General features: G+C 51.7%; 5 protein-coding genes across 5 annotated transcripts; 1 reads left to right on the top strand and 4 right to left on the bottom strand.

The window, feature by feature from the left end:
* Positions 1-803: 803 nt before the first annotated feature.
* On the bottom strand, positions 804-3,627 carry EV422DRAFT_509784 (uncharacterized protein; the record flags this gene model as incomplete). The annotated part of the gene is made up of 6 exons (XM_053068876.1): positions 804-1,733; positions 1,839-2,406; positions 2,792-2,810; positions 2,839-2,911; positions 3,053-3,093; positions 3,465-3,627. 6 exons carry the CDS (start codon positions 3,625-3,627, stop codon positions 804-806), a joined length of 1,794 nt encoding a protein of 597 aa, XP_052921330.1.
* A 1,510-nt stretch (positions 3,628-5,137) lies between these two features.
* EV422DRAFT_571735 (uncharacterized protein) lies at positions 5,138-6,754 on the bottom strand (the record flags this gene model as incomplete). Its single annotated transcript, XM_053073028.1, has 1 exon — positions 5,138-6,754. One exon carries the CDS (start codon positions 6,752-6,754, stop codon positions 5,138-5,140), a length of 1,617 nt encoding a protein of 538 aa, XP_052921329.1.
* Positions 6,755-6,819: 65 nt separating this feature from the next.
* Positions 6,820-7,808, bottom strand: EV422DRAFT_571734 (uncharacterized protein; the record flags this gene model as incomplete). The annotated part of the gene is made up of 2 exons (XM_053073027.1): positions 6,820-7,317; positions 7,383-7,808. 2 exons carry the CDS (start codon positions 7,806-7,808, stop codon positions 6,820-6,822), a joined length of 924 nt encoding a protein of 307 aa, XP_052921328.1.
* Positions 7,809-14,696: 6,888 nt separating this feature from the next.
* On the bottom strand, positions 14,697-16,256 carry EV422DRAFT_571730 (uncharacterized protein; the record flags this gene model as incomplete). The annotated part of the gene is made up of 1 exon (XM_053073026.1): positions 14,697-16,256. One exon carries the CDS (start codon positions 16,254-16,256, stop codon positions 14,697-14,699), a length of 1,560 nt encoding a protein of 519 aa, XP_052921327.1.
* Positions 16,257-16,685: 429 nt separating this feature from the next.
* On the top strand, positions 16,686-21,200 carry EV422DRAFT_571729 (uncharacterized protein; the record flags this gene model as incomplete). The annotated part of the gene is made up of 1 exon (XM_053073025.1): positions 16,686-21,200. The coding sequence occupies one exon, from the start codon at positions 16,686-16,688 to the stop codon at positions 21,198-21,200; it is 4,515 nt and encodes a 1,504-aa protein (XP_052921326.1).
* Positions 21,201-23,093: the final 1,893 nt, after the last annotated feature.

The following is a 23,093-nucleotide window of genomic DNA, read 5'->3' as shown; positions in this document are numbered from 1 at the left end:
CCCCGCTACCATTGCTGCCATACTCGTCGCTAGAGACTCTACTTGGCGACTACGTCCGCCTCCTTCTGTCTCCTTCCTCTTCTCTTCACTGTCTTCAAACACACCCTCCCATCCTTCCATCCTGCCGTCGCTAGTCGCATCGGCCATGTTTCATCTCATGTCTGAACGACGCGATGGATTCTATTCGCGCGTCACGTGACAACTCCATCCCTGCCTCCAACTCTGCCTCCATCGCATCACGGACATGCGACGCAATGCGATGAAGTCCATGTTTCATCTCATGTCTGAACGACGCGATGGATTCTATTCACCCGTCACGTGACAGCTCCATCCATCCATCTCATGTCTTCATCTCATCACGGACATGCAACGCAATGCAATGAAGGCCATGTTTCATCTCATGTCTGAACGACGCGATGGATTCTATTCGCGCGTCACGTGACAGCTCCATCCATCCATCTCATGTCTTCATCTCATCACGGACATGCAACGCAATGCAATGAAGGCCATGTTTCATCTCATGTCTGAACGACGCGATGGATTCTATTCGCGCGTCACGTGACAAGTCCATCTCTCTCCATCGCATCACGGACATGCAACGCAATGCGATGAAGTCTCCATCTCATGTCTGAACGAACGGATGGATTCTATTCACCTCAACGCGTCCTTACGGGCGACGCGATGCGATGCGATGAATTGACACTATTCCATATACATACAGATCCTATTTGGACACACAAACACGCTAGCCTACAAGAATCTCACGACCCGCTGTACATCCAAGCTGCCATTCGTCACCTCTCTCAAGGGTCAACAGGGACAAGTTCAAGGCCTTCTTCTTTGTCAGCCGACGCATCTTCAGCCTTGTTGACCACCGCATCTTTGATCAGCGCAACTTGAACCGTCTCGGCAAACGGTCCGTCGCTGGCCGCAATCACTTCTGGTTCCATGCCATAAGTAAATACTGGATCGTCCGCTACAACCGATCCGGTCCTTTGATCGTCACCTGCAGAGTGAGCGCCGTCCTCGTGCTCAGGCCGGTCTTGCAGCTGGGCGACGATATTGGTGACTAATCCAGGCATAAGACGCTGCACAATCTGGTTGACGGTAACCGCCAGGTCGGGAAAGTTCGGACCAGTAACCCGAAGTCGCTGCGCCGCGGGAGGTGGAGTGGGGTCCTCTAAGGGTCGAGCTTGCAGCGCAGCCTGTTCAGCTTGATACTGCTCTAGACGAAGCTTGCCGCTCCAACGGTCGTACCAACGATTTTCCTCGACGGTATGGCCACGAACGTGCGCGAACCGGCGCTCTACCTCGTTGGTCATGTCGGGCGGGCGGTTCAAGGTGATCTCAAGGATCCGAAGGAGATTGAGGGTGACGTTGTGACCCGTCAGCTCCTGCAGAAGACGGTTCATGACGTCGCGGAACTCGTTTGCGTCCCAAGGTCGGTCATCCTTGTTCGTGAAGAGGCACCCCTCGGTTTCACCCAGAGGCAGATCTTTGCGGAACATCTTGTAGAAGTCGGTCTGGTAGTGGGCAGAGATGTTGCCGAGCTGGGTTATCACGCGCTCTTGATGCTTGGCCCTTGCATGGTAGGAGTGAACCTCCCCAAGCTGCGAAAACAAGGCCAATGAGTCCTCGTTTCCAGCAGAAGCAATGTCGTGCTTCTCCTTGATATGAGCGGAGCGACAATTGGGCTCGCAACCGTAGCGGATCAAGTGGATGCCTAGCTCCACCTGGTATCGACGGTCGGCAGCCAATCCGTCGGAAAAGCGTCGTACTCGCTCTATTCCACCTTAAACGATTTGTGGGAAGAGTCTGTCAAGCTTAATGTCCTTGACTATCTCCCACTCATCCTCGCTGAAGTCGTTTCGTTCGCGATGGTTCACTGCGGCCGTTTGTTGCGCATCGGCGTCCGCGGTGGTCTCTGCGTCGATGCCTTGAACAGACGGAACCGCCATCGCTGCTTGGGGGTTGGGAAGTCCCGCTTGGATCCTATTGGCAAAGATCCTCAGCGCTGTCGCATCCCTTTTGAGGGCAAGCCTTGTTTGCGCAGTTTTGGCATGGAGGGCAAGAGCCACCTGAGCGACGAGGTCGGGATGCTCAAGTATGTTTTCAAGGAAAGTTGAAACATAGCCAAGGTATTGACCGAGGGTGTTGTTACCGAGGCGCGGGTTGCGGGCCAAGATGGCAGCTCTGAGCTGCTCCCGCCTGGATAGGTCGACTAGCAGGCCGGCGAACCAGTATTGGCTCACATTTGCCAAACGGCGTGTTCTCTCATTCACGCGATTGGTATTGTACGGGCTGTCGATGTACGTGCGGATCATCCCAGGGACGTCGCAGGATTGCAAGTTGATGACCAGCTCTGTCTGGCGCGTCTCGCTGTCGGAATCACTCATGTCGCGTGAGCTGTGTCGCGTGGCGTTTTCGCGTTCTTGTCACACGTGATTTCGGGGGCCGAGTCAATGAAGTCGCGAGTTTATCGATAAGATTTTGTGTTTATCGCAAACTCGTGAGTTGAGTTGAGTTGATCGCAGGGACCGAGACGAGAGTTGTATCTTGCAAGTTTCGTATCTGAAATATACTGAATACATAAGTACTGCGTCTGGCATCCTTTTCCCTCCCGTACATCCTTTTCTCTCCCGCACATCCTTTCCTTCCCCTCCCGTACATCTAAACGACTCGACCATCCTCGACACACATATAAGCACAGAAACCTCTCTGCCATCGACTCCGTAGCACCAAACGTATTTGTCTGGCACAGTGACGACCCAGACATCCGTACATCCCGCACCTCTCGCGCTTCGACCGGGCTACAGCAACGCAGCAGTCAACACTCACCTATCGTCTCAGGAGACAAACTCGCTTTCGTTTTCAGGACTTGACAGAACCCTATGGGAAGCGTAAATAGCTTCTATATGGGACGTCGTTCAAACGATAGATACGTCCTGCATTCCTACTGGAAGGCATGATCGTCTTGCCGTATTCGGCAGCAAGGACTTAGCAAGAATGCAGCCATGGCGATAACGATCCGGGAGCAAAGGGTACTACTCACAACGCTGATCATTGCGCCCGTTTTGTACGACGGGTCTAAGACTACAACAGACACGAGGGGACGCCGACGATATCTCATGGTGCCTATAGAGATGTTGATGGCCGTAGCCGACTCATATCGGACAGCCAGCTGCTGATGACGAAAGGATGACCTGGATGTGATCCCGATAAGGATCACGGGTCAGGGACTTGATTGCAGTCTGTTACCGCTGGTCATGCAGTAACTCTGTAGGAGCGCTAGTGGACCAATAGAAATGCGACACGCGCGGTGGAAAGTAGGAATGACGGAAGCTCATGAAAGTGGTGCCGTAGGGCGAAAAATGAGACCTGATGACCTTGATAAAGGGCCAGCCCTCCCGCCATTCCCGGATCAAGAATAGACAACGACGAAAGATGAACGCGGAGGAACTCACAACCTTTTTTGACGAGCTGTCTGACCCCCAAATCAAGTTGCAGCACGATGCGGCTTTTCACGCTCTCCTGGACGCCTACAGAGGCGCTGCGAGCAATGTTGAGTGCTGCAATAGCGTAGAAGAAATCGTGGAACTTCTGAACGATATGTTGCGCGAAGCGCATAAGATGGCTTTCAAGTTCGAGGAGCTACGAGGCCAAATCCTGGCGCGAAGGCATGCGATACTCCATGTTCGCCCCAGGGAGAATCTACCTCCCTATGTTCCTGCGCCCGCCGAGGACGCTACGACAAACCAGCCGAGCCCCGATATCTCCATGGAAGCGTCAGAGACATAGGAGCCCTATATAAACCGCGCCCTTTGTATATACTCTAGTAACGATGTCGCGATCGCGGATTCGAGTGGTAGCGGGTCATACGCTGTACAACTCGAAATGCGCTTCCTTGGAAGATCTCGGGGAGCTCTGCCGCGCCGTCAGAGGGAAGGAGAAGTTCATGTTTTACGTAGCTTTGACGGAGGAGAATAGACACATTTTCGAGACACTCGGAAGCATTTGTAGCTTCAAGGGAGGATTGGGAAAGAGACGGAGGGCCATGTTCGAGATTCGGAGAAGTGGATATCTTGGAATCGCGTATCATGGAGGGAAAGTCGTGGTGATCGTTGCCAGTGACATGTCCAGCAAACATAGCCACCTCGTGGCATGCTTTGGAGAACAGTAAATAATTTTATGGTGTCTAGGACAAAGATGATGATGAAGGAGGTCGCAAAACATCATCGAGAGATCTTGCAAAAGAAGGTCCCACTGGCATCCTTAGCGGACAACTTCCATTCGGCACGGGGGGAATGGAAGGTAGTGGGTCATACCTAACTCGCGGATGGGGTAGCAGAAGAGGTGGAGACAACGGTTGACGGGAGGTTAGAGATCATGGCGATCAGAACCTTCTACCAGAGGTTTGGCGTTCAAGGCGTCTATGATTTTGCTGAAGTATGTAATGGGCTGAGAAAGGACAACGGGGAGCATATCGAGCACATTGATTCTGAGGACGCCTGTGTATGCATGCATCTGATCCGATCTGTGTATTATCTCTGGAACGAGAAGACGAGACGTCTGATCAGAATGGGGAATGATTGCGTTAGATGGTTCAAAGAGCAAGATGTCGTCGCCAAAGGTCAGGTCGCCTTCTATCGGTCTCTCGCTGATTGTAAAGGGTGCCAGAGGAAGTACCGGTTCGCCGAAGGCGAGCGAAAGGTGACTTTACCGTCTGGGGCAAAGTGCCTGGCGAAGGATGTATCGCCTGGAACCTGTTACAACTGCGTTTGTAAAAGGATGAGCATCGTCCCGCGTTTCCGCGCTTGCCAAGGATGTGACATAGCTACGATTCTCCTAATGCAGAGGTACTGCAGACCATGTGGGGCGAAACGGACCCTCACCGTGGAGGCGTAGATGGTTTCAGCTTATGCGTCTTATACCCGCATATTATACCGCCATTTCCGCATATAGCACCTCTCCGTCGTTAACCAACCGGTAATCGTCCGGAACTGTACATCTTATACTTCTTAGAACCTTTTTTGAGAAAGGTTTGAGGATAAAAGAAGGAAAAGGATGTAGCTACAAGATGAAGGAGCGGTACTGTGGGACTTTGCTGAAAACGGTATAATTGTTCTAAATGGTCTAATCATCGCTCCCCGGGCTCTTCGGCATCCTTCGGGTCTTCAACCTTCCATTCCTGGCTTACAACACATTTCCAGCCGCGGATGGTCTTGCCCTTAGCCTCCCCGAAAGAAGGAGGGACATGAAAGTTGTGGCAATTCTTATCTTTGGGGTCTTTGCCAGGAAGGTACTTCTTGTCCATCAAGTCACGCAGACCTACGATGTGCTTGCCTGATGGGATGCCTTTCTTTTCACAGAACTTTACGAAAAGCGCATCGAAGGCGGAGCAGGTAATGTAGTGTTCTTGACTCGTTGGGGGTCTCACATAGTTTTCGAAGAACTCCGCCGCGGTGTTTTGGGTGTGACGATACTCGTCCGTTGCGTCTATGACGCATTGCGGCCAGACGGATCGTTTCATCCCTTCGCTTTCATATCTCGGGTAGTATACATCCACTAGTAACGCCAAGAATGTGTCTGCTGCAGGTAGCAGGTGCTTCTTCTCAAAGTCGGGTGAAGATTCCCGTTCGTTCGGCATGTTAGGAGTATGAGAGACAAACTCAGCATTGAAGGGTATCTTGCACAGCTTCCGCCAGAAGCCATGAGTCTTGTCGCGAATGATAGGCATGTTATTCAACGCGAGAAGGAAAGTGGCTTTGATGGTGAAGTTCTCGTTACTACCATAGTTCTCGCGGGCGGTATGCTGGTCACGTCCGATCCAAGATTTGATGAAGCCGGTTTCCATGGTTGGCCGCTCGTACTCAGTAGCGAAGGCCCCTCGCATGCCCTTAAGTTGCATCAGAGCAGGGCTAGCAGCGTTTCCGTTGTTGGGCTCGGAACCCAATAAAGCAGTGGAAAGCGAAGTACAATAGGGCCCAAGAGCGTGATTGAGAAGTCGAATCAGGGCGGATTTCCCATTCGATCCTGACCCGGCAAAGAAAAAACCTAACTGGTTCGGGTCATCTCCGTGAAGAATAGAAGCCAGAATCTTCAGCAAAAAATCCTCCAGCTCTTGATTATCCAAAGTTATGTCGGAGAAGAACTTCTTGACGGCTGCCTTCTTGTGAGGAGGGTGCTGTGCGTACGGGACATATTCGAGAGTCAATGCACGAGTGGAATAGTCCTGTGGGCTGCTCTTCCGGAACTCCGTCTTGCTGAAATCATACACTCCGTTGGAAAAGTGAAGAAGGTCATCTCTCGTATCCCAAAGCTTCCTGACTCGGTCATCACATATGTCATCTTGTAGTTTGCGCAGTGTTGAGCTCATTGTTCGGTTCGCACTGACGTGTGAGTACAAGGCCTTTGCCCGGCCGATTAGACGATCGAGCTCCTTTTTGTTTTGTTTCCCCTGCGCTTCATCGGTCCCCTCCGCATCTGCAGAAACGAGCTTCTTCCTTTCAGCTTCATAGTACGTCTGCAGCTGTCTCGACTCCTCCGCGATGGAGTCGAAGATCAGGCGTGCTATGACCCCGGCGTCCTTCACTTCCCAAATTCCTGCAACATCATTATACGCGTGCCATTTCAGCGGTTCGGACCCGGTGGTGCGTACGACTGTGCCTTCCAGTTGACTAAGCACCAGTTCCGCCACCGCTCGATCTTCGATCGGTAAGGTGCTAGTAACGATCGCGCTACATTGTGCGGCCATGGGAGAATGGTCGGTGTAAAGTTTTGTCATAGCCAGTCCGCTTTCCTGTTTCTCGATGGGTCGCTTTATCTCCCCACCAGAACACTCGGCGTACTTTGTGCTAAAGCACCGGTAGATGATTTTGTTCGAGCAACGACCAGGTAGCCGTGACCGGGCTTATCATTGTGATCGCTTTCCTTCAAAAGGCAGTGCGAACTCCGGACCCGTGCCAAGATGCAGGTACGGTACCACTGGATGCGGAAGAAATCCGTCTGGTCGAACTCTGGAAAAGTCTCTGAACACACTTTTGCAATGGTATCACAAGAAGCTTGCGTAAGTCCTTCAGGTTCCCACTTTTCGGATGAGGACGCCTTTGAGGAGGGTGCAACCGAGGAAGAGGACGAGGATGAAAATGAAGGGCTTTTCTTGTGTGCCTTCTTATTGCTCTCAATCGCCTTGTAGAGCCAGTCGGGAGTAGGCTTTAGCGAAGCTCGCAGCTGTGTGCGGGGTACTGCCCACCGATACTCAAAGACATGCTGTTTGTCCGGACTCCAAAGCTTTGTCGGTTCGACGAGGATGGTGTACTTATCCCCGCCTCGGAGGTCAACATCCAGCTTGATATCTCCCGGGAAGGAAATGTTCTGCTGACCTTCCAAGCCGCGAAGGCGCTCGTCTGACCGAAACAGGTAGTGTCGTCCAACCCCCGATGCTGAACGGCTGTCTCGATAGGTTTGCCTTCAGCTTCCAACCAAGAATCGAACTTCGCTATGTCGTCAACATCGACTGCGAAAGTGTCACTCTTAGGCCCACAGAGCAACGCGATCGCGTTTACTTTCGTCAAGGCTTTGAATCTTTCAAGGCAATCATCAAGCGTGGTGCTCGTGAACTCCTTCTCGAAGGTCATTTGCTTTTTGAACTTTCCTAGCTCTTGGTTCCACTTGTAGCCTTTTACCTTGGCAGGCACAGGGATGAATCCTTGCCTCTGATACTCTTCCGCTGCCTCCAGCAGCTGCCCTTTTGAGATGCCTTTCGCATCAAACTCGGAAAGACGGGGTTTCTTGAATGTGTTGCTCATCCTGGCCTAAGCACGGTCCTGTTATAAGGACAAGAAAAGAGATAACTGCATCCAAACGCAGGGAAACGCAGCAGATTAAAAATGATGTTGGCAGCCTATAGGTACAGGACAAAGACTCGCCATGAAGACACAGAAGTACACATACACTGCTCACCTCGATGTCGGCGGTTTCCAGAAGACTTTCACAGCCGATACGATCCGAAACTTAGCAATGCTTCTCAATATCAGTAAAGATTCAGTCCTTCGCGCGGTTACCAGGGCTGGAATGTATCAGAGTCGCTAGCCGTATAGGATTGAGCGTAGTAAGTTGCTCTGTACATGACCTCCTTTTATAGACGCGGGCAGTGATTGGAGAACTTAGATCACTTAGAATGATTATACCGTTTCCAGCAAAGTCCCACAGTACCGCCCTTTCATCTCTAAGCTACCATCCTTTTTCCTTCCTTATTCTCAACACTTTCTCAAAAAAGGTTCTAAGAAGTATAAGACGGTCAGATTCGGACGAGTACCAGTTGAGCAATGATGGAGAGGTGCTATATGCGGGAATGGTGGTATAATATGCGGTTCTAAGACGCATAAGGTACTACCATCTACGCTTCCACTGTGAGGTCCTTTTGGCCGCGCACGATTTAAACATACTCCTCAACCTGTCGGAGAGGCATGTTGGAGAGGCGCCACCAGCTTGGTATGCACAACATGTGACTTCGGCATCCGCAACGCCAGTTACACATTTGGGGGAATCGATAATATCCTTCTTGATGGTACGCACACTCTCCCCAGACCCAATCAACTTCAAGATACCTTTCAAAGCAGTAGTGACGACGAATGTACCCGCCGCTAGCGTTCTCAACGTATTGGAGGTGACATTTTTCGAGCGCCCCGACGTGCGTGATATCAACGCAACGACCATCAGGATAGACTCTTGTTCTCAAATGGATGACCCCTCTGGTTCCACCGATTGTTTGTTGCCAGGCGTCTACGACAGCGTCGTCGTAGTTCCAATCGTACTCAAGACGGGCTCGGCTCGTCATGTGAGCCTCCAACTTGGCACGTAGGAGGTCCATGCGTCCGAAAGTGAAGAGGAGCGACCGATGGTCGTTGTGTGGGAGAAAGTCCACGATCCTGTTTATGATTTCCGGAGGGAAAGGAGTCATGTTGAATGTATAAATGCTACATACATGTATACATTCCATCACCGTATATGCGAGGGCTTTTTATGTACGCGTTTGCTCTCTGAGTTTATCGATAAACGCGATGCGAAATCAGCTTGTCGATTCTGTTTCTGCTTTCTTGCCTTGCGGCTTCCTACCTTTGGCTGGTGAAGGCGGGTAGACCACACTGACAGTTTCTAAGAAGATATCTTCACTGATTTCTTCATACAGTTTACCCCAGATTCGCGCTCTGACAGTCTCGTCAAGGATCAGCCATAGAGAGTTGCTGGCGAGTTTCTCCTTCAACGGTTCCCAACCTTGCTGTCGGATGCGGTCCCTCTGTACTTGCGTTAAGCTTGTATAAACCATCCGTCAACGTCTTTCTTAGTAAAGTAACTTAAAAAAACATCTATGTCCGGGGACATCCAATCGCGTCTACTTTTACGTCGGCTAAAAAGGATGGCCGAAGTGTGGAGACTATGGGAACGGAATGACCTGCTGCTCTTGACACGAAAAGGATGGAGACATGTTCACGAGTCCAATCCCAAGGAAGCTTTTGCAGCAGCGTGGCTCATAGCAATGGCCATTCAGTGAGCATTGTCGTACTCTTCAACCAGAACGGGTGCTGTTTCCAGCAGCTCCGTTCGCGGCTCCCAGGTGCTTTCACTTTCAGGATAGCCTACGTAAAGGACTCTGTACTCCACAACCTGCCTTCCCCTTACGCGTCTAGTCCGCTTCCCGATCAAAGCTTCTACCTCGTATTCATCGTTGTCGTCGGGGGGGAGCGGGACCGAGCCTTGATCCTCGTTTGTTTCAGGCGGCACTAGCCTCAGCGAGGATGCAGGATAGAGACCTCTCATGACCTCTCCCCGGCCTATATCGAACAGTTTGTATGATGCTGAGTAATTGGCAAAGTTACTCTTCACCATCTGCATCACCCTGTACGTCTCATCCCCAAAGTAACCCGTTTTCGCCCGTCGCTGGATGTTAGTCCCACCGGTTCCTTTCAGCATCCGAACAACATCCCCGACCTTGAGTGGTGGCTGCAACTTGATTCCCCTACCCTTAGTCTTGCCCGTCACCAGCCGCTGATAGATCTCACCTTTCTCATCCTCTCCAGCTGCTTCTGCTTCCAACGGGGACACTCCAGTCGTTCGCGTTTTCGTGGAGTTGACATTCTGGACGAGCTGCGGCAGGGATGCCGGCCAGTTTCTATCACCAAGTCTTATCCCGGCGTAGAGCAACCGCTTCAAAGTGCCATTAATACGCTCGACTTGACCCTGAGTCCCTGGCCGACCGGGCTTCCCGAAGGACCACGTAACCCCCTTCTCTCGCGCCCACGTTTGCACAGTACCTTGGAATTCAGACCCGTTGTCACTCGTGAAGGATCTAAGCTTGACCCCAGGCGTAGCTTTCATCTGGTTGAGAAAGCGAACCACATTTGCCTGATCCTGTGTCTTCATGGCCATGGAGAAGAGGCGTTTGGAGAATATGTCAACCGCGTTCACGATGTAACGGAACCTGCCGAACGCCACCGCGCTGAGGTTGATACAATCGATCTGGAAAGCACCAGGTGAGGATGAAAGGATGGGACGGATGCTGCCTCCACTTCCATGCGGCGGTGTCGTTTGCTGCCATATCTTCTGTCTCTTGAGCCACGAGAGAATCGTTCGCTGTGATATGGTGGAATCGGGAAAGGCTTTGCGGAAAGAAAACCAGAGCCGATCTCTGCCTAAGATGTTTTTTTTTTCATAGTAGAAGCGCTTCAAACGTGCCTCATCCGCCGCGGTGACTGCCTTGTGGTAGTCCTGCCTCTCGGGCAGGGGGCCTTCATCTGCCATGTTCTTCCTTGTCACTTCTTTGCCTTTGTTGAAGTAATTTCTTTCATCGGCGCTGGCTTGCCATGTTTGAATACATCCTTGTTCTCATGTGCCTTCAAATCCACGTACATGAAATTGAATGGCTGTTTGGTATACGCGTCTGCAAGCGAGATGAACTCCTTCTGCGAGACATGACACGCGACTTCCGGTGCAATCTTCTCATATTGCTTTAGATTGAGGCGGTACAGAACCCAATGGGTGCTATTGACCCGAACTAGAGGGGACATTTGCAGGGAGTCATGATAGGACACGATCAGACTGCAGCCTCGATGCGGAGGTCGACTATAGAGAAGATCGAGCATCTGCTTTATCCCGCTCGATACAAGCTCAGGCTGCTTAGGTGGTTTTCCGATATCTGGTCCTTTCTCTTGACTGAGGATACCAAAGTCGTCGATGACGATCAGCATATGATTCTCTTCCTTATTCGCCGCATACAGCTTCGTCTGGCGCTCGAACAGGGTATGGAGCACGTGATTTGAGATAAGATCTGCTACTAATACATTTTCGTGCTTACGTAAGGCAGTCCAAGTTACATCTGAACTGGATGGCGTGAAGACAACAACTATACTGTACACGGGCGCCAGTTTGTCTATGAAGTTGACTATTGAGGTTGTCTTGCCACTCCGCGAACTCCCTACCATTGTCAAAGCAAAGAACTTTCTCGGGTAGCTTTGAGGTGTCTCATCCTTGAGATGGATCTCGAACTCCTTTGGTACCTTAGCCTTAGAAACTTCCGGGGCGTCTCAGGCGTCTCACTTTGTGTTATTTTCTTAGCAACCCAATATAAACAGTAGACATCACGCAGCTAAGCAATGTACCGAGAGCTGATCCTGAACACGGGAACCTTGGCTGATCTGAATCAAGCCACTTTTCGCATGTCGCCTATAGCCTGCTATGGTTTTCGAGTCGTAAGTGTCTGCTTCCTTCAAAACATGGATGCCACAGATGTGTCCAACAGTTCCATCATGTTTGTCGAGCAAGGCTCTTTGACGCCCATCAAGGCGACTCTTCCGTCCGGAACTTACAGCAGTGCCAGCATCCTGGACGCTGTGGCCAGCGCATTGACTTCGAAGGGTACGCAAGCGTATCAATGCGAATACAACGAAGTCACGCGTCGGTTAAGGGTTAAAACCACTGGGACAAAGCAGTTCAAGATTCTTGAAGGGAATCGCGGATCGAGCGCGTACTTACAGCTTGGAATCTCCAAAGCTTCGGAGACTGGCTACGGCACATCGTTTGAGCTACCAAACACGCTGAACCTTTCTGCATCCCAACCTATCCTCTTGACATCCTGGACGCTTCAAACCAACGGAGCTGTCCTCTATCCAGCGGGGATCAACAGTGATATGAATATTCTCTGTGCCATTGTTCCAGATAATTTCAACGATGTGATCACATGGGTGAACCCAAGCGACCGCTTCCATGCTCTTGAAGACACTACTCTCACCGAAGTGGACATCGCTCTAGTCAACAGCGCAACGCTGCATGAGATTCAGACCAATAGCCCTATGATAGTCACGATTGGTATCTTCGATGACCCCTCAGACATGCTCCCGAATCGCGTGGCGTAGACGAGATGAATAGCCTCACGAATTTTTTTCTACAGGTAGCTTCATAACAGAAGCTGCAATGGAGGATTATAAGGATAGGCCAGTACAGGAGAACGCAAATCGGCCTCCTACTCCAGTCCCTGCGGCAGACGATGGTCTCGATGAGGTCCTTGACGCAACCATCAAAGAGCGTCAGAAGAAGCCCAGAACACCAGCCCAGCTGGAGGCACTGAAGCGTGCTCAGCAGAAACGCGCGGAGAACCTGCGGAAGCTGACTAAGATGAAAAAAGAGCAGGAAGCGGAGGAGGCTAAGCGGCGGGAGCTGGAGCAGAAGGAAGCAGAAAAGGAACGAGCTCGGAAGATCATAGAAAAGTACGAACGGGAGAAGGAGAAAGCGAAACTGAAAGCAAAGGAGGAACGGGCTGCCAGAAAGGCTGAGCGCCATCAGATGGCAGGGGTCCAACCTAAGCAGACGGCAGCTAAGAAGCCACAACCTTCACGTCGGGCTGCAAGCCCAGAGTTACCTGATGATATCGCTTACAGTTCCAAAGATGAAGAGACGGTTGTGGATGGCCCTTCCGCCCAGTCAACACGCGTAGACGAATTCATGGGCATCTTCGGATCGCGTTGGAGTTAGGATTGGCATGTGCTGGCAACTTTTTTTTCTCAATCCCTAACCAAGTAACGTAGAGGGAAGGTGGTGAAGCACACCTAAACATGAGCACAAATCCCGTGGTACCTGCTAACTGGCAGTACGCTAGTAGGCAATTCTCGATGCATAGCGACGCCCTGAGTGAAAACATCGCCATCTATCGTCCGATCAAGGAAAATTTTGATTCGAGGACAAGCGCAAATAGTGTCAAAGTAGTGATTGACAGTAACTCGTCGTTCCTGCGGCCCCAAAGGTCATACCTGAGTGGGACCGTCTCCCTTTTCAACGCCGATGGGACAGCTCTGAAGACGGCCACTGTGTCCGACATTGGCGCAATGGGGTGCTTCAGATCAGCTTCCATTAGAATCGGCGGGAAGCTTGTAGATGAGATTACCGATTTTCCCTTGTTCTTGACCGACCTGTACCAATTCGTGGACAAGGAAAGGCGAAAGTATCCTGCATACCACGAAGGGGTAGCGGCTCCAAACGCTTTCAAAAACGATGCTGGGGGTTTCACTTTCAAACATCATCTTCAGTTTGGGAGCATGAGGCCCCTGAACGGTCAACCGCTGCCTCTGTGCGTCTTGCCTAACCAAGCTTGTGAGCTGTCCTTGCCTCTCAACACCCCCCAAAGCGCGTTCACAGATGCTCCTGCCGGTTCCTACTTCACCGTGAGCAACCTCCGCTACGTGGCCCAGCTTGTCACCCCAAGCAGCGAGTATCTTTCCACGCTCTGGAAGGGAATCCAGGCGGGCAAGTACCTGGAGATGGACTTCGTGTCTGTCAACCAGCTGTCCAATACCTGCAGTGGGGCGTCTCAGAACAACTTCATCCTGCCATTGACGAATAGCCGTGTCACTGGTCTCACTCACCGCTTCCGGGACGATAACACCTATGCAACGACCACGGGAGACAAGTTGCGTATCTACACCACAGCTAACTTGAAGTCGTGGCGATTTCAGCTAGGCGGTTGGCGTCTCCCTCTCACAGACGACTTCGACGTGTCTGACAGTGTCATGATCGGTGCCCTGTCCATGAGTGATAACGCCAGTTACTACTCGGAAGATGTGGATCTGACAAACTTCTTCACCGAACGGTTTGTCATGCGATACAGCTGGCAGTCATCTGATGAGGACACAGAGTCTTCGTTGAACGTTGTCGGATCAGACGGTAACCTCCGCGTAATCACAACGCACGCGTTACCGGCGCCAAGCACGGCCGTGTTGTTGCTAACTACTGTCTACAACCACCGCACGCTCCTCATTGGGTCCACGGTGGACGTCGTATAGTAGCAATTTTTTTCTAGTTGTAGAGACAGAAGCGAGACTCATAAACGTATGGCGAGGAAACTAGCACTTACAACAGCACGAACAGGATCAGGGAAACCTAAGAAGGGGGTCATTCCTCCCCAGTTAAGAAGATTCGTGTTGGAGCGACAGGCTGCGGCGAAGCGCAGGGGACGATAACCATACGGCACATTTTTGCTGGCCCAAACTGGCCGTCGAGTTTATCGATAAACACAATACTCATCGATAATCTCATCGATAAACACAAGACTTCGTTCGCACCACCGTACATAAGACGGTGGCGCAGGCGATAAGACGCGCAGTAACCCATACATACATAGAACGAGTGAAGACATGGGATGAGTAAACTTACTTAGCCTTCCCTTTCCCTTTCCGAGTCGAGGTCTGTTTGAATCCAGCGTCGTCAGACAACTTCTCAGGTGCTGCAGCTTCTCTCTTGGATGATCTTACGGCCGGTGCCTTTCCTTTGCCTTTAGCTGCCTTTTGTAAGGGGACAACCGGAGTGTCTTGGTCGGCCTCCACCGTATATTCAGGGCCGAATATTTCCGTCTGGGTTGGATCTGCGGTTCGTTTCAAGCTGCTAGGACCAGGAGCAGAAGGCTGGGGTTCGGGAGAGAACTGGGGTGCTACGTCCGGAGAGATAGACATAGGTCGTGTAGACCTCCCGCTGCTATGCCCATACCGCTCTGGGGATGAATTCAGGCTGCTTTGACCAAAGATAGAATCGACGGATGGAAGGGATGGAGTCGGTGACCCCCTCGGTTGCCACTGGGTCTGGATAGGTGGAGGAACGGGACGACTGGAGGCAGCTGCCGGTGTGGAAGGAGGTGAGTACTGCGTTCCCATATCGGCAACCTCCTGCGTTCTCTGCTTCTTCAAAGTCTCTATAAGGGTTCGCATAGCTGCTATCTCGGTGATTGCTACCGGAGAAATTGTCTCAACCTGCTTCACGAGACGCAACATCTCGTCTGGACTGATCGTCGCAGGAAGGCTACTTTCCTGGAAGCCCATGGAAACGAGGATGTTCTTGAATGTGGACATAGTGGCAGCTGATATGTTACCCAGCTGGGCTTCCTGCCCCCGAAGCTGCTGCTGAAGCGTCTCGTTCCCGAAACGCAGCTGGTCCATGAACGTCTGGAAGCGGCCGCCGTTTGCGAATATGAGGTCCAATGTGGTTCTGCCAATGTCAGGCATGTTGGTTTCCGACGCCACCGAACGCATATCGCGAACTGCATGTTTGGGGGGAGACAGGACGGGACTGGTCTGAGTTCCGAAAGTGATTCCCGACACCTTTCCCAGTCGCCCAATTTCGTCGGTCAGACTCTCGCCATCATCGCGTTTCGTCACAACGGGATTGATTCCAAGGATGGGCTTTCCTGCATTGCTGTTGCCCTTCTCTGGCAGATGCGAATCGCCGCCTCGCTGGACGTTGCTGGTCACATCCCCCACAAATTGGTTCTGCTGAGTTCGCACCCATGCCGGCTGGTGGAAGATGGTGGCTGAGCCGTCTGAGTTCGTCTGGGATGCAACCGATCTGGGTAAGGCAATGGTCCTGCCCCTACGCGGGAAAAGATTATTGGCGTCGAGCTCATCGAAATAAGCTTGCTTCGCCCGTTCCTTCTCCACGGCATGGAGAGCATCAACCGCATCCCGAGCGACCTTGCTTTGGTACGGAGCAGCTCGGAGGGTGACTTTCTCTGCAACTGAGAGCGGTCTGTTGAAGACATCTTTCACCACGCCCTTTCCTGGCACGTAAAACCCTGTATGGAACAATCTGTTGAACGTTGCCCCTGGTTTACCGCGGATGAAGCCGTACTGTCTCGCATGGATGTTGAGAATAGGCTGGTTTGGGTAAGTAAAAGCAGCAGCAGTTGGCAGGCCAGCGTTTCTGTCGTCGAATTCAACCATCTGTGGTTTCTTTTTCTCTTTGCGCTAAGTAAGAGAAAAAGAAACGCAGGCGGCAAGCAGCACGGATGGGATTCTTTGACAAAGCACGAAGCAAAGCAAACACTTTCTTTTCGAAAGTTCCAGGTCACATTCAGAAGGCTCGGGGATTCCTCGATCAAGCGGTCTCGGGTGTCAGGACTGGCCACAAGCTCTTAACTCATGTCCACCAGGGAGTCGAAACCAATGATATCTTCGACGACAAGGTGAAGGAAGCTTCACGTAAGGTAGGCTCCTTTGCTGATCTAGGGCTAAAGAAGGTTGATGCTTACCACAAAGGAGGCGATCAATTCCTCGGGCATCTGCAGAACATTCCTCTGGCCTGAGCAGATCTCATATCGCTTTTTTTTCCCTCCCTTGTTATCAATCTAGGAATCATCTGCTTCCTCCGAGATGAACATCAACTCTCGGACAAGCAGCGGCATCAGGACGCTGGATCGGCTCAACCTGGTAGCGCCCACCGTGAGTAGTTCGATCAAAGCTGCTGGCGACAAAATGTCTATGAGTGGCTTCGATTCAGCGGCGTTTCGGGCCGTGTCCAACGAGAATGGCCCGTTGGAAGTGAATCGCGTAGGGGCCACCGAGCCGCTGGAATCGAAGACCGAAGCCGGGCTGGCAACCGTCAGCCTTGTTCATGATGAGACCCTCCGAGTCACTGGTAAACTCGGCACAACTCCCGTGCCAAAAGTTGAGGTCATCGCGCCTCTAGATGAGACGGACAACCGCCTTACACTGAAATGGACGGATCCATTAACGGTCACGGATGAGGGCCTGACGCTCTCGTACGACCAAGATACCTTGAAGGTCAATGATGGGGAGCTTTCCGTAGTCTTCCCTGCCCCAGAAACACTTCAGCCTCCTCTGATTCGAGACAGGGATGGCATCGAATTGCGGCACGATTCTACGCTCGTTGTAACGGCGAATGGAGACTTGTCCGTCCCAAAGGAACCGCTAAAGCAACCCTTAACGCGAGACGGGTCAGGCGTAGGGTTGAAATTGAATACGGATGACTTCGCCGTGGACGCCACGGGCGCTTTGGCCATCGTCCCAACAAACTATGAAGCTCCTCTGCATGAATCTGCCACAGCAGACAAGACCGTGTCCTTGCACACGGATGGCAGTCTCCATGTTTTAGATGGGGCTTTGAGCGTAGTTCCAGAGGCCATTGAGGCGCCTTTGACGCGCCAAGATGGAACTTTGAGCATTTCCCTAGGTAAGGGTCTTGAAGTAACCGACGAAAATGAATTGGGTACCAATATCTCCCAGGTGGTGTTCGGCAGAGGAGCCGTCAGCAGCGATAAAGCCTCCTCACTGGCGCTGGATGATCACTTGGAGCTCGGATATTCGACCATCAGCGAGCTGCTGGATGATGATGTTGACGCGGACGCGAGCGTCATCCGCTTGAAAACCAGTGAGGATTTTCAGCAGACAAATGGACGCCTGGCGATCCGCTCAGCTGGAAGGGGGTGGGTACCTTTCCACAACGCCATATCTGGCTTAAACTCGGACTCGGGTTTCACATATAACGAGACGCTGAACGAACTAAGAGCGCCGCACGTAATAGTCAACAGCAACTTCTCCCCGTCAAACAACGAAGTTCCTACAAGCGCCTATGTGGAACAGCTGTATCAGAGCGATACGGGCTCCCCTATTGATATCAGCGGAGTGAGCGGATGTAGGCGGACGGTGAGTTTGCGTACGGACGCTACTTTGGCGGTCGAGAACCAGGTGTTGGGGGTCAACGTTACGCCATTGGTGGACAACAAAGGTGTTCGAGTGATTGACGGTAAGATCGGTATCGGACTCACGTTCCAGCCAGGAAACGGCGGTCTCAAGATAGAGAACCAGAATCAGGTCAAACTTGCACCTACCGTCTCCGGAGCCATAACCTTTGACGGGAACAACACGTTCGGAGAGAAGCTGACCGCCAGCCAAGGTGTGAAGAGGGTCGAGAATGATCTCCAACTGGACCTACAGGCCGGAGACTCCACAGTCACCGTTACCGGGAACTCAGTGAAAGGAAACTATCAAGCGAACAACGGTGTCCATCCCACAGGGAACACGATCTCAGGAGCGTACACAGCGGGAAACAACATTGGCATAAGCGGCTCAACGATCTCATGCACGTACCAGCCCGAACCCGAAGCGCCGACAGTAATAACTGGCACTCTTCCCATCATAGTGACCGGAGCTGACAAGGATTTCAATATCTCTAAGCAGCCGCTGGTGATCTCTGGGGGGGCGGGAATTATAGTGGCAGGTTCTGAGAGTACCGGTTACGTAATCAGCAGCGTTCAGCCTTATAAGCAGAAGAAGCAGGACTCTGACCCGGAGGAGAACACAGAGGAGTCTGATCCGTTTGCAGAGAGTGACCCGTTGACCGCTTCTGGATCCTCTCCCGTTGTCAGTGTGACTGGCCCCCTCGGGTTTCTTCTCAGCAGCGGTGCGTCGCTCATAGGAGGGCCTTTGGCCAGTGGTGTGGCTGTTGCGCCTACCTCAGCCTTCGGCGCTCTTGGGGCTCTCGCGGGAGCTGTTGGGGGAACAACCATTGTAGGCGGCTTTGCATCTGTTTTTGGACGCGAACAAAAGAATAAGACAGACGCTAGCGGGAATCCGATCATAGACGCCAACAACAACCCGGTGCTAGAAGACGGCTGGCAAGTTATCATTTCGACGCTGCCGAAACCCGACGACACCTCCTGTGATGTTACAAGGTTATTATTTGACACTCCCAGTGTTTGTTCGTACCGCGGGGTACTGAATGAAGTCCCGCAACAAGCCGTCAATCTCGACATCCTTAAACAGTACCATACTGCGGCAATCAAGCCTCAGATAGATCTCAAGTTCGACAAAACAGGAATTCTTCCCTATGCCCAGCTGAGCGGCGTACCGGACCTTTCCGTCTACGAGAAGAAGCTCACTTTCGCTCCTTCCCCTGTGCTGACACGAGCAGCGGACACGGTGACTTTCGACTCGACCAAGATCACTTCTCTCGGCACAGTGACCCTTTCTGGAGGCCTGACAGGGACAACAGCTACCTTTTCCGGAGCTATCAGTTCACCTACGCTCAGTAACTATCTCCTCTCAGCCACAGCTGCTACCTCCTATCAACCGCTGAATGCTAAGCTATCGACAATCGCTGCAAGTACAGCGGCTGCTTCGTACTTCCTTGTTGGTGACGGGACTAATTATGCCTCGACCAGCCCAACGAACGCTAGATCGGCGCTCGGACTTGGCTCTTTTTCCCTCAAGTCATCGCTGGACCTAGCATTGGACGTCGGCACAAGTGTCCTGCCGGAGCCAAGGATAGACGCATTGATAGCCAGGAAGACCTATGTTGATTCGCTTGTTGTTACCGCCGGCTCTGGTTTGACGAAGACGGGCACAGCATTCAGTGTCAACGCCGCCCAGCCTGGCATCACCAGTGTTGGGACTCTCGGGTCTCTTTCCGATCTTGGTAACAGTCGGACGCAGGGTGTCATTGTGCAGGGGTCGCAGCCGGCGCTGAATCTATCGAGTACGGCAACCGGAGGGGCTTGCTGGCAGTTATATTCGACCGTAACCGGTGATTCACTGGGTCCCGGGTTCCTTTCGCTCTTGAATACCACTGGAGGCGGGTCTACACCGGTTCTCAACGTCAATGGGAATGATCTGACGGTCACTATTGCAAGGGCTCTAATAGTTAGTGGAGCGGTGACTGTTCCTGCCACCCCTAGTAACCCTACTCACGCTGCATCAAAGGGATACGTTGACGGATTGATCAACACCACACAGACGGGAGCGCAACCGCTGAATAGCAAGCTCAGCACCATATCGAACGCGACTGCCACTGCTAGCTACTTCCTTGTAGGAGATGGGACAAACTTCATCTCGACCAGTCCTGCCGCTTCTAGAAGCGCCCTCGGGCTAGGCTCTACTGCGCTGAAGAACAGTATCACTCTGACAACAGACGTGACGGGAGTGTTGCCTCTCGCCAACCTCGATTCGCAAGTGAGTACCAAAGCTTATGTTGATGCGCAGACAACAACCGCTGGCAGCAACCTCAGCAAATCAGGAACGACCCTATCTCTGGTTCCAGACGCATGGCTGAACAGTCTATACCTAACCTCCACTGACTTGACCTCGTCTGCCTTGACCGTAGACGGCATCGGTCAGTTTGGTCAAGTCCAAGCGTCTGACCTTGTTGTCTCTGGGGGCAGCGATCTACAAGACGTGACGGTCAACGCCAGTTTGAATGTAATTGGTGCTTCCAGCCTAAGCGGTCTTGATGTCACTGGGAATGCAAGTATATCTGGTGTATTAAACATTGGGGGAACAGCCACCGTGTCAACACCAACCCTAAGTTTGCATGCGGCAACGAAAGCCTACGTAGACGGTCTTTATACTGCTGGAACAGGATTGACACGCACTGGAAACGCCTTCAGTGTGAACGCAAGTCAACCAGGGATAACATCTCTGGGGACATTGCAAACCAACTCCACAACATCCGATGTTCTCAAGATCCAGAGTCTTTCGGCATCGGGGTTTTCCACTATTGGCTTCTTGAACAACACGGGAACGGTAGTGGGCGCTTTTGGTTATGCTGGAACCGGTACAAGTGCTCCCAATGCTGGAAACTTTTTCCTCTATTCCGGGTCAGCGGCAAACTTCGTGATCAATAGCAATGTTCCAAGTGTGCAGATTCTATCCACGGCAGACTCCTCATCTTCGACATCAGGTGCATTTCAAGTCAAAGGTGGAGCCGGGTTTGCAGGCAATGTTAACGTAGGAAAGGACTTGACCGTTGCGGGTACAATCTACAGCAATATCAGTTCGGCAGGACCGATTGTTCAGTCGCACTTAGGAGCTCCTAACCTTTCTGCCGGAAGTTTCACGACGTTACAGCTCGGTGTTTCGGCAGGTACTTAGGGTTAGGGTTAGGGTTAGGGTTAGGGTTAGGGTTAGGGTAAGGGTTAGGGTTAGGGTTAGGGTTAGGGTTAGGGTTAGGGTTACAAGACCCCCTGGGTTGGGTTTTATTATTGAGTTGCCTGGAACCCTAGGGACTTAGAAATTTTCGAGTTTTTTGGTTTTGGGCAGTGTTCTACAGTTCAGATTCCAGGTTCCAAGGGGTAGGGTGCCGGGGGTGGTGCGCACCTAGGCAAGTCACAGGGGACCACGTGTGCAAGGGTAAGTGATGGGTTGGGTGCGGGTGGTGTGGCCAGGAGCGGGGAGGGGTGCAAATGGGGGGGATGCGGGGCAGGGGTTGAGTGTAAAGGGGAAATATAGGGTTAGGGTTAGGGTTAGGGTTAGGGTTAGGGTTAGGGTTAGGGTTAGGGTAGGTTACAAGACCCCCTGGGTTGGGTTTTATTATTGGGTTGCCTGGAACCCTAGGGACTTAGAAATTTTCGAGTTTTCTGGCTTTTGGGTGTGTTCTACAGTTCGAATTTTTGACTCTGAGGGATGTAGTGGCGGGGGGGTGTTGCGCACCTAGGCAAGTCGGGGAGGACTAGGTGTGCAAGGGCAAGTGATGGGTCATATGGGCGGTGGTGCGGGTACGGGGGGCGGCAGGGGTGCCAATAGGGGGGGGGGGGTTGATGTAAAGGGGACATATATGTTATATATACGTTATAGGACTTGTGCAAATTGGGATTCTTATAGTGCCGATCCGGAGTTGGCGTCCTAATTGAAAAGTTGGACCCATATCATATTCTCTAATTGAAGTACTCTCGGATTGGCAATCCGTGCGGAAACGGCTTCAGAAACTTAGAAAAACGAAATTTTCACGCGACGGGGGGTAAAAAGTTGGAAAATGTGGTGATATCTCAACATCTGGCTGACTATCCAGTGTAGGGCACTTAATGAAAGTTGATTGTAGCTTATGGTTTGCATAGCTGATGTGGTAGCAAATCTTGTGTAACCTTGCTTTTGGCTGAAGAACAGGGCCCCTTTTCAATTCTCAAGTAGTGACCCCCAAGACCTCCTAACAAAAGACACGAGTACGTATGTGCAGGCAAAGGGGTTTGGCTGTGTTCTCCAGTAAACATTTTGTGATTCCGCTGTGCATCGTAGACTGTTTGTAGGACCGTTGCGGAATGTCATTTACCAAAACTGTTAAACATTTTCCATTTAAAGCAGTGTTCTACAGTTTGTCCATGCAGGTTAGAGCACGTGACCTGGGCTTGCTTGCAGGGTACGCAGAGTGAGAGGGTTGGGGTTAGAGATTTCCCAGATCACTTATTAAATTCAGCCAAACTGTCTCTGTCATGGAACATTTAAAATGGTGGAAAGTAGTATTGCATTTATTGATTTAGAGTACATTGGAAAAGCGCACATTCAGAAAAGGGTTTTGGTGTAAAGTTATCAACGACATTCAACAGTACTAAAGGACTTCCGCAAGCATGTCACGGACTTGGTTCTGTCCAAAAGTCGTACGGCACTCAGGGTACCTGGCGCAGCGGAGACGGAAACGATGCTGACCGCCAATGCTATGAAAAGCTGAGCCTCCACAGTTGGGACATTGAAGCTGATCACGATGCTGATGGAAGAGTTCACAGGATATTGCCAATGGGAGCAGCATCAGGCACTTCCCCATCCCCATGACCCCACCAAGCACGAGCAGGATCAATGACGGGTGCAATGCCTTTGAACCATCCGGGATTGAAACCAAAAGAGTTGAGAACATCTCGGAAGCGCTGACAGTCTGTCACAGTAGTCTGTCTATTGCGATCTCCTCTGAATAGAACTCTGGTGGCAGCGTCCATGATGCCATTGATGAGACTGTAGTACTCTTCCACCGGCACAAGCTTCAAGGAGTTTGCGCCC

This window comes from Fimicolochytrium jonesii, assembly GCF_025526975.1.
Source record: "Fimicolochytrium jonesii strain JEL569 chromosome Unknown EV422scaffold_37, whole genome shotgun sequence".
NCBI lineage: Eukaryota > Fungi > Chytridiomycota > Chytridiomycetes > Spizellomycetales > Powellomycetaceae > Fimicolochytrium > Fimicolochytrium jonesii.
The sequence above is the reverse complement of the archived record's forward strand: the minus strand, read 5'-3'. Positions and strand labels throughout refer to the sequence as shown.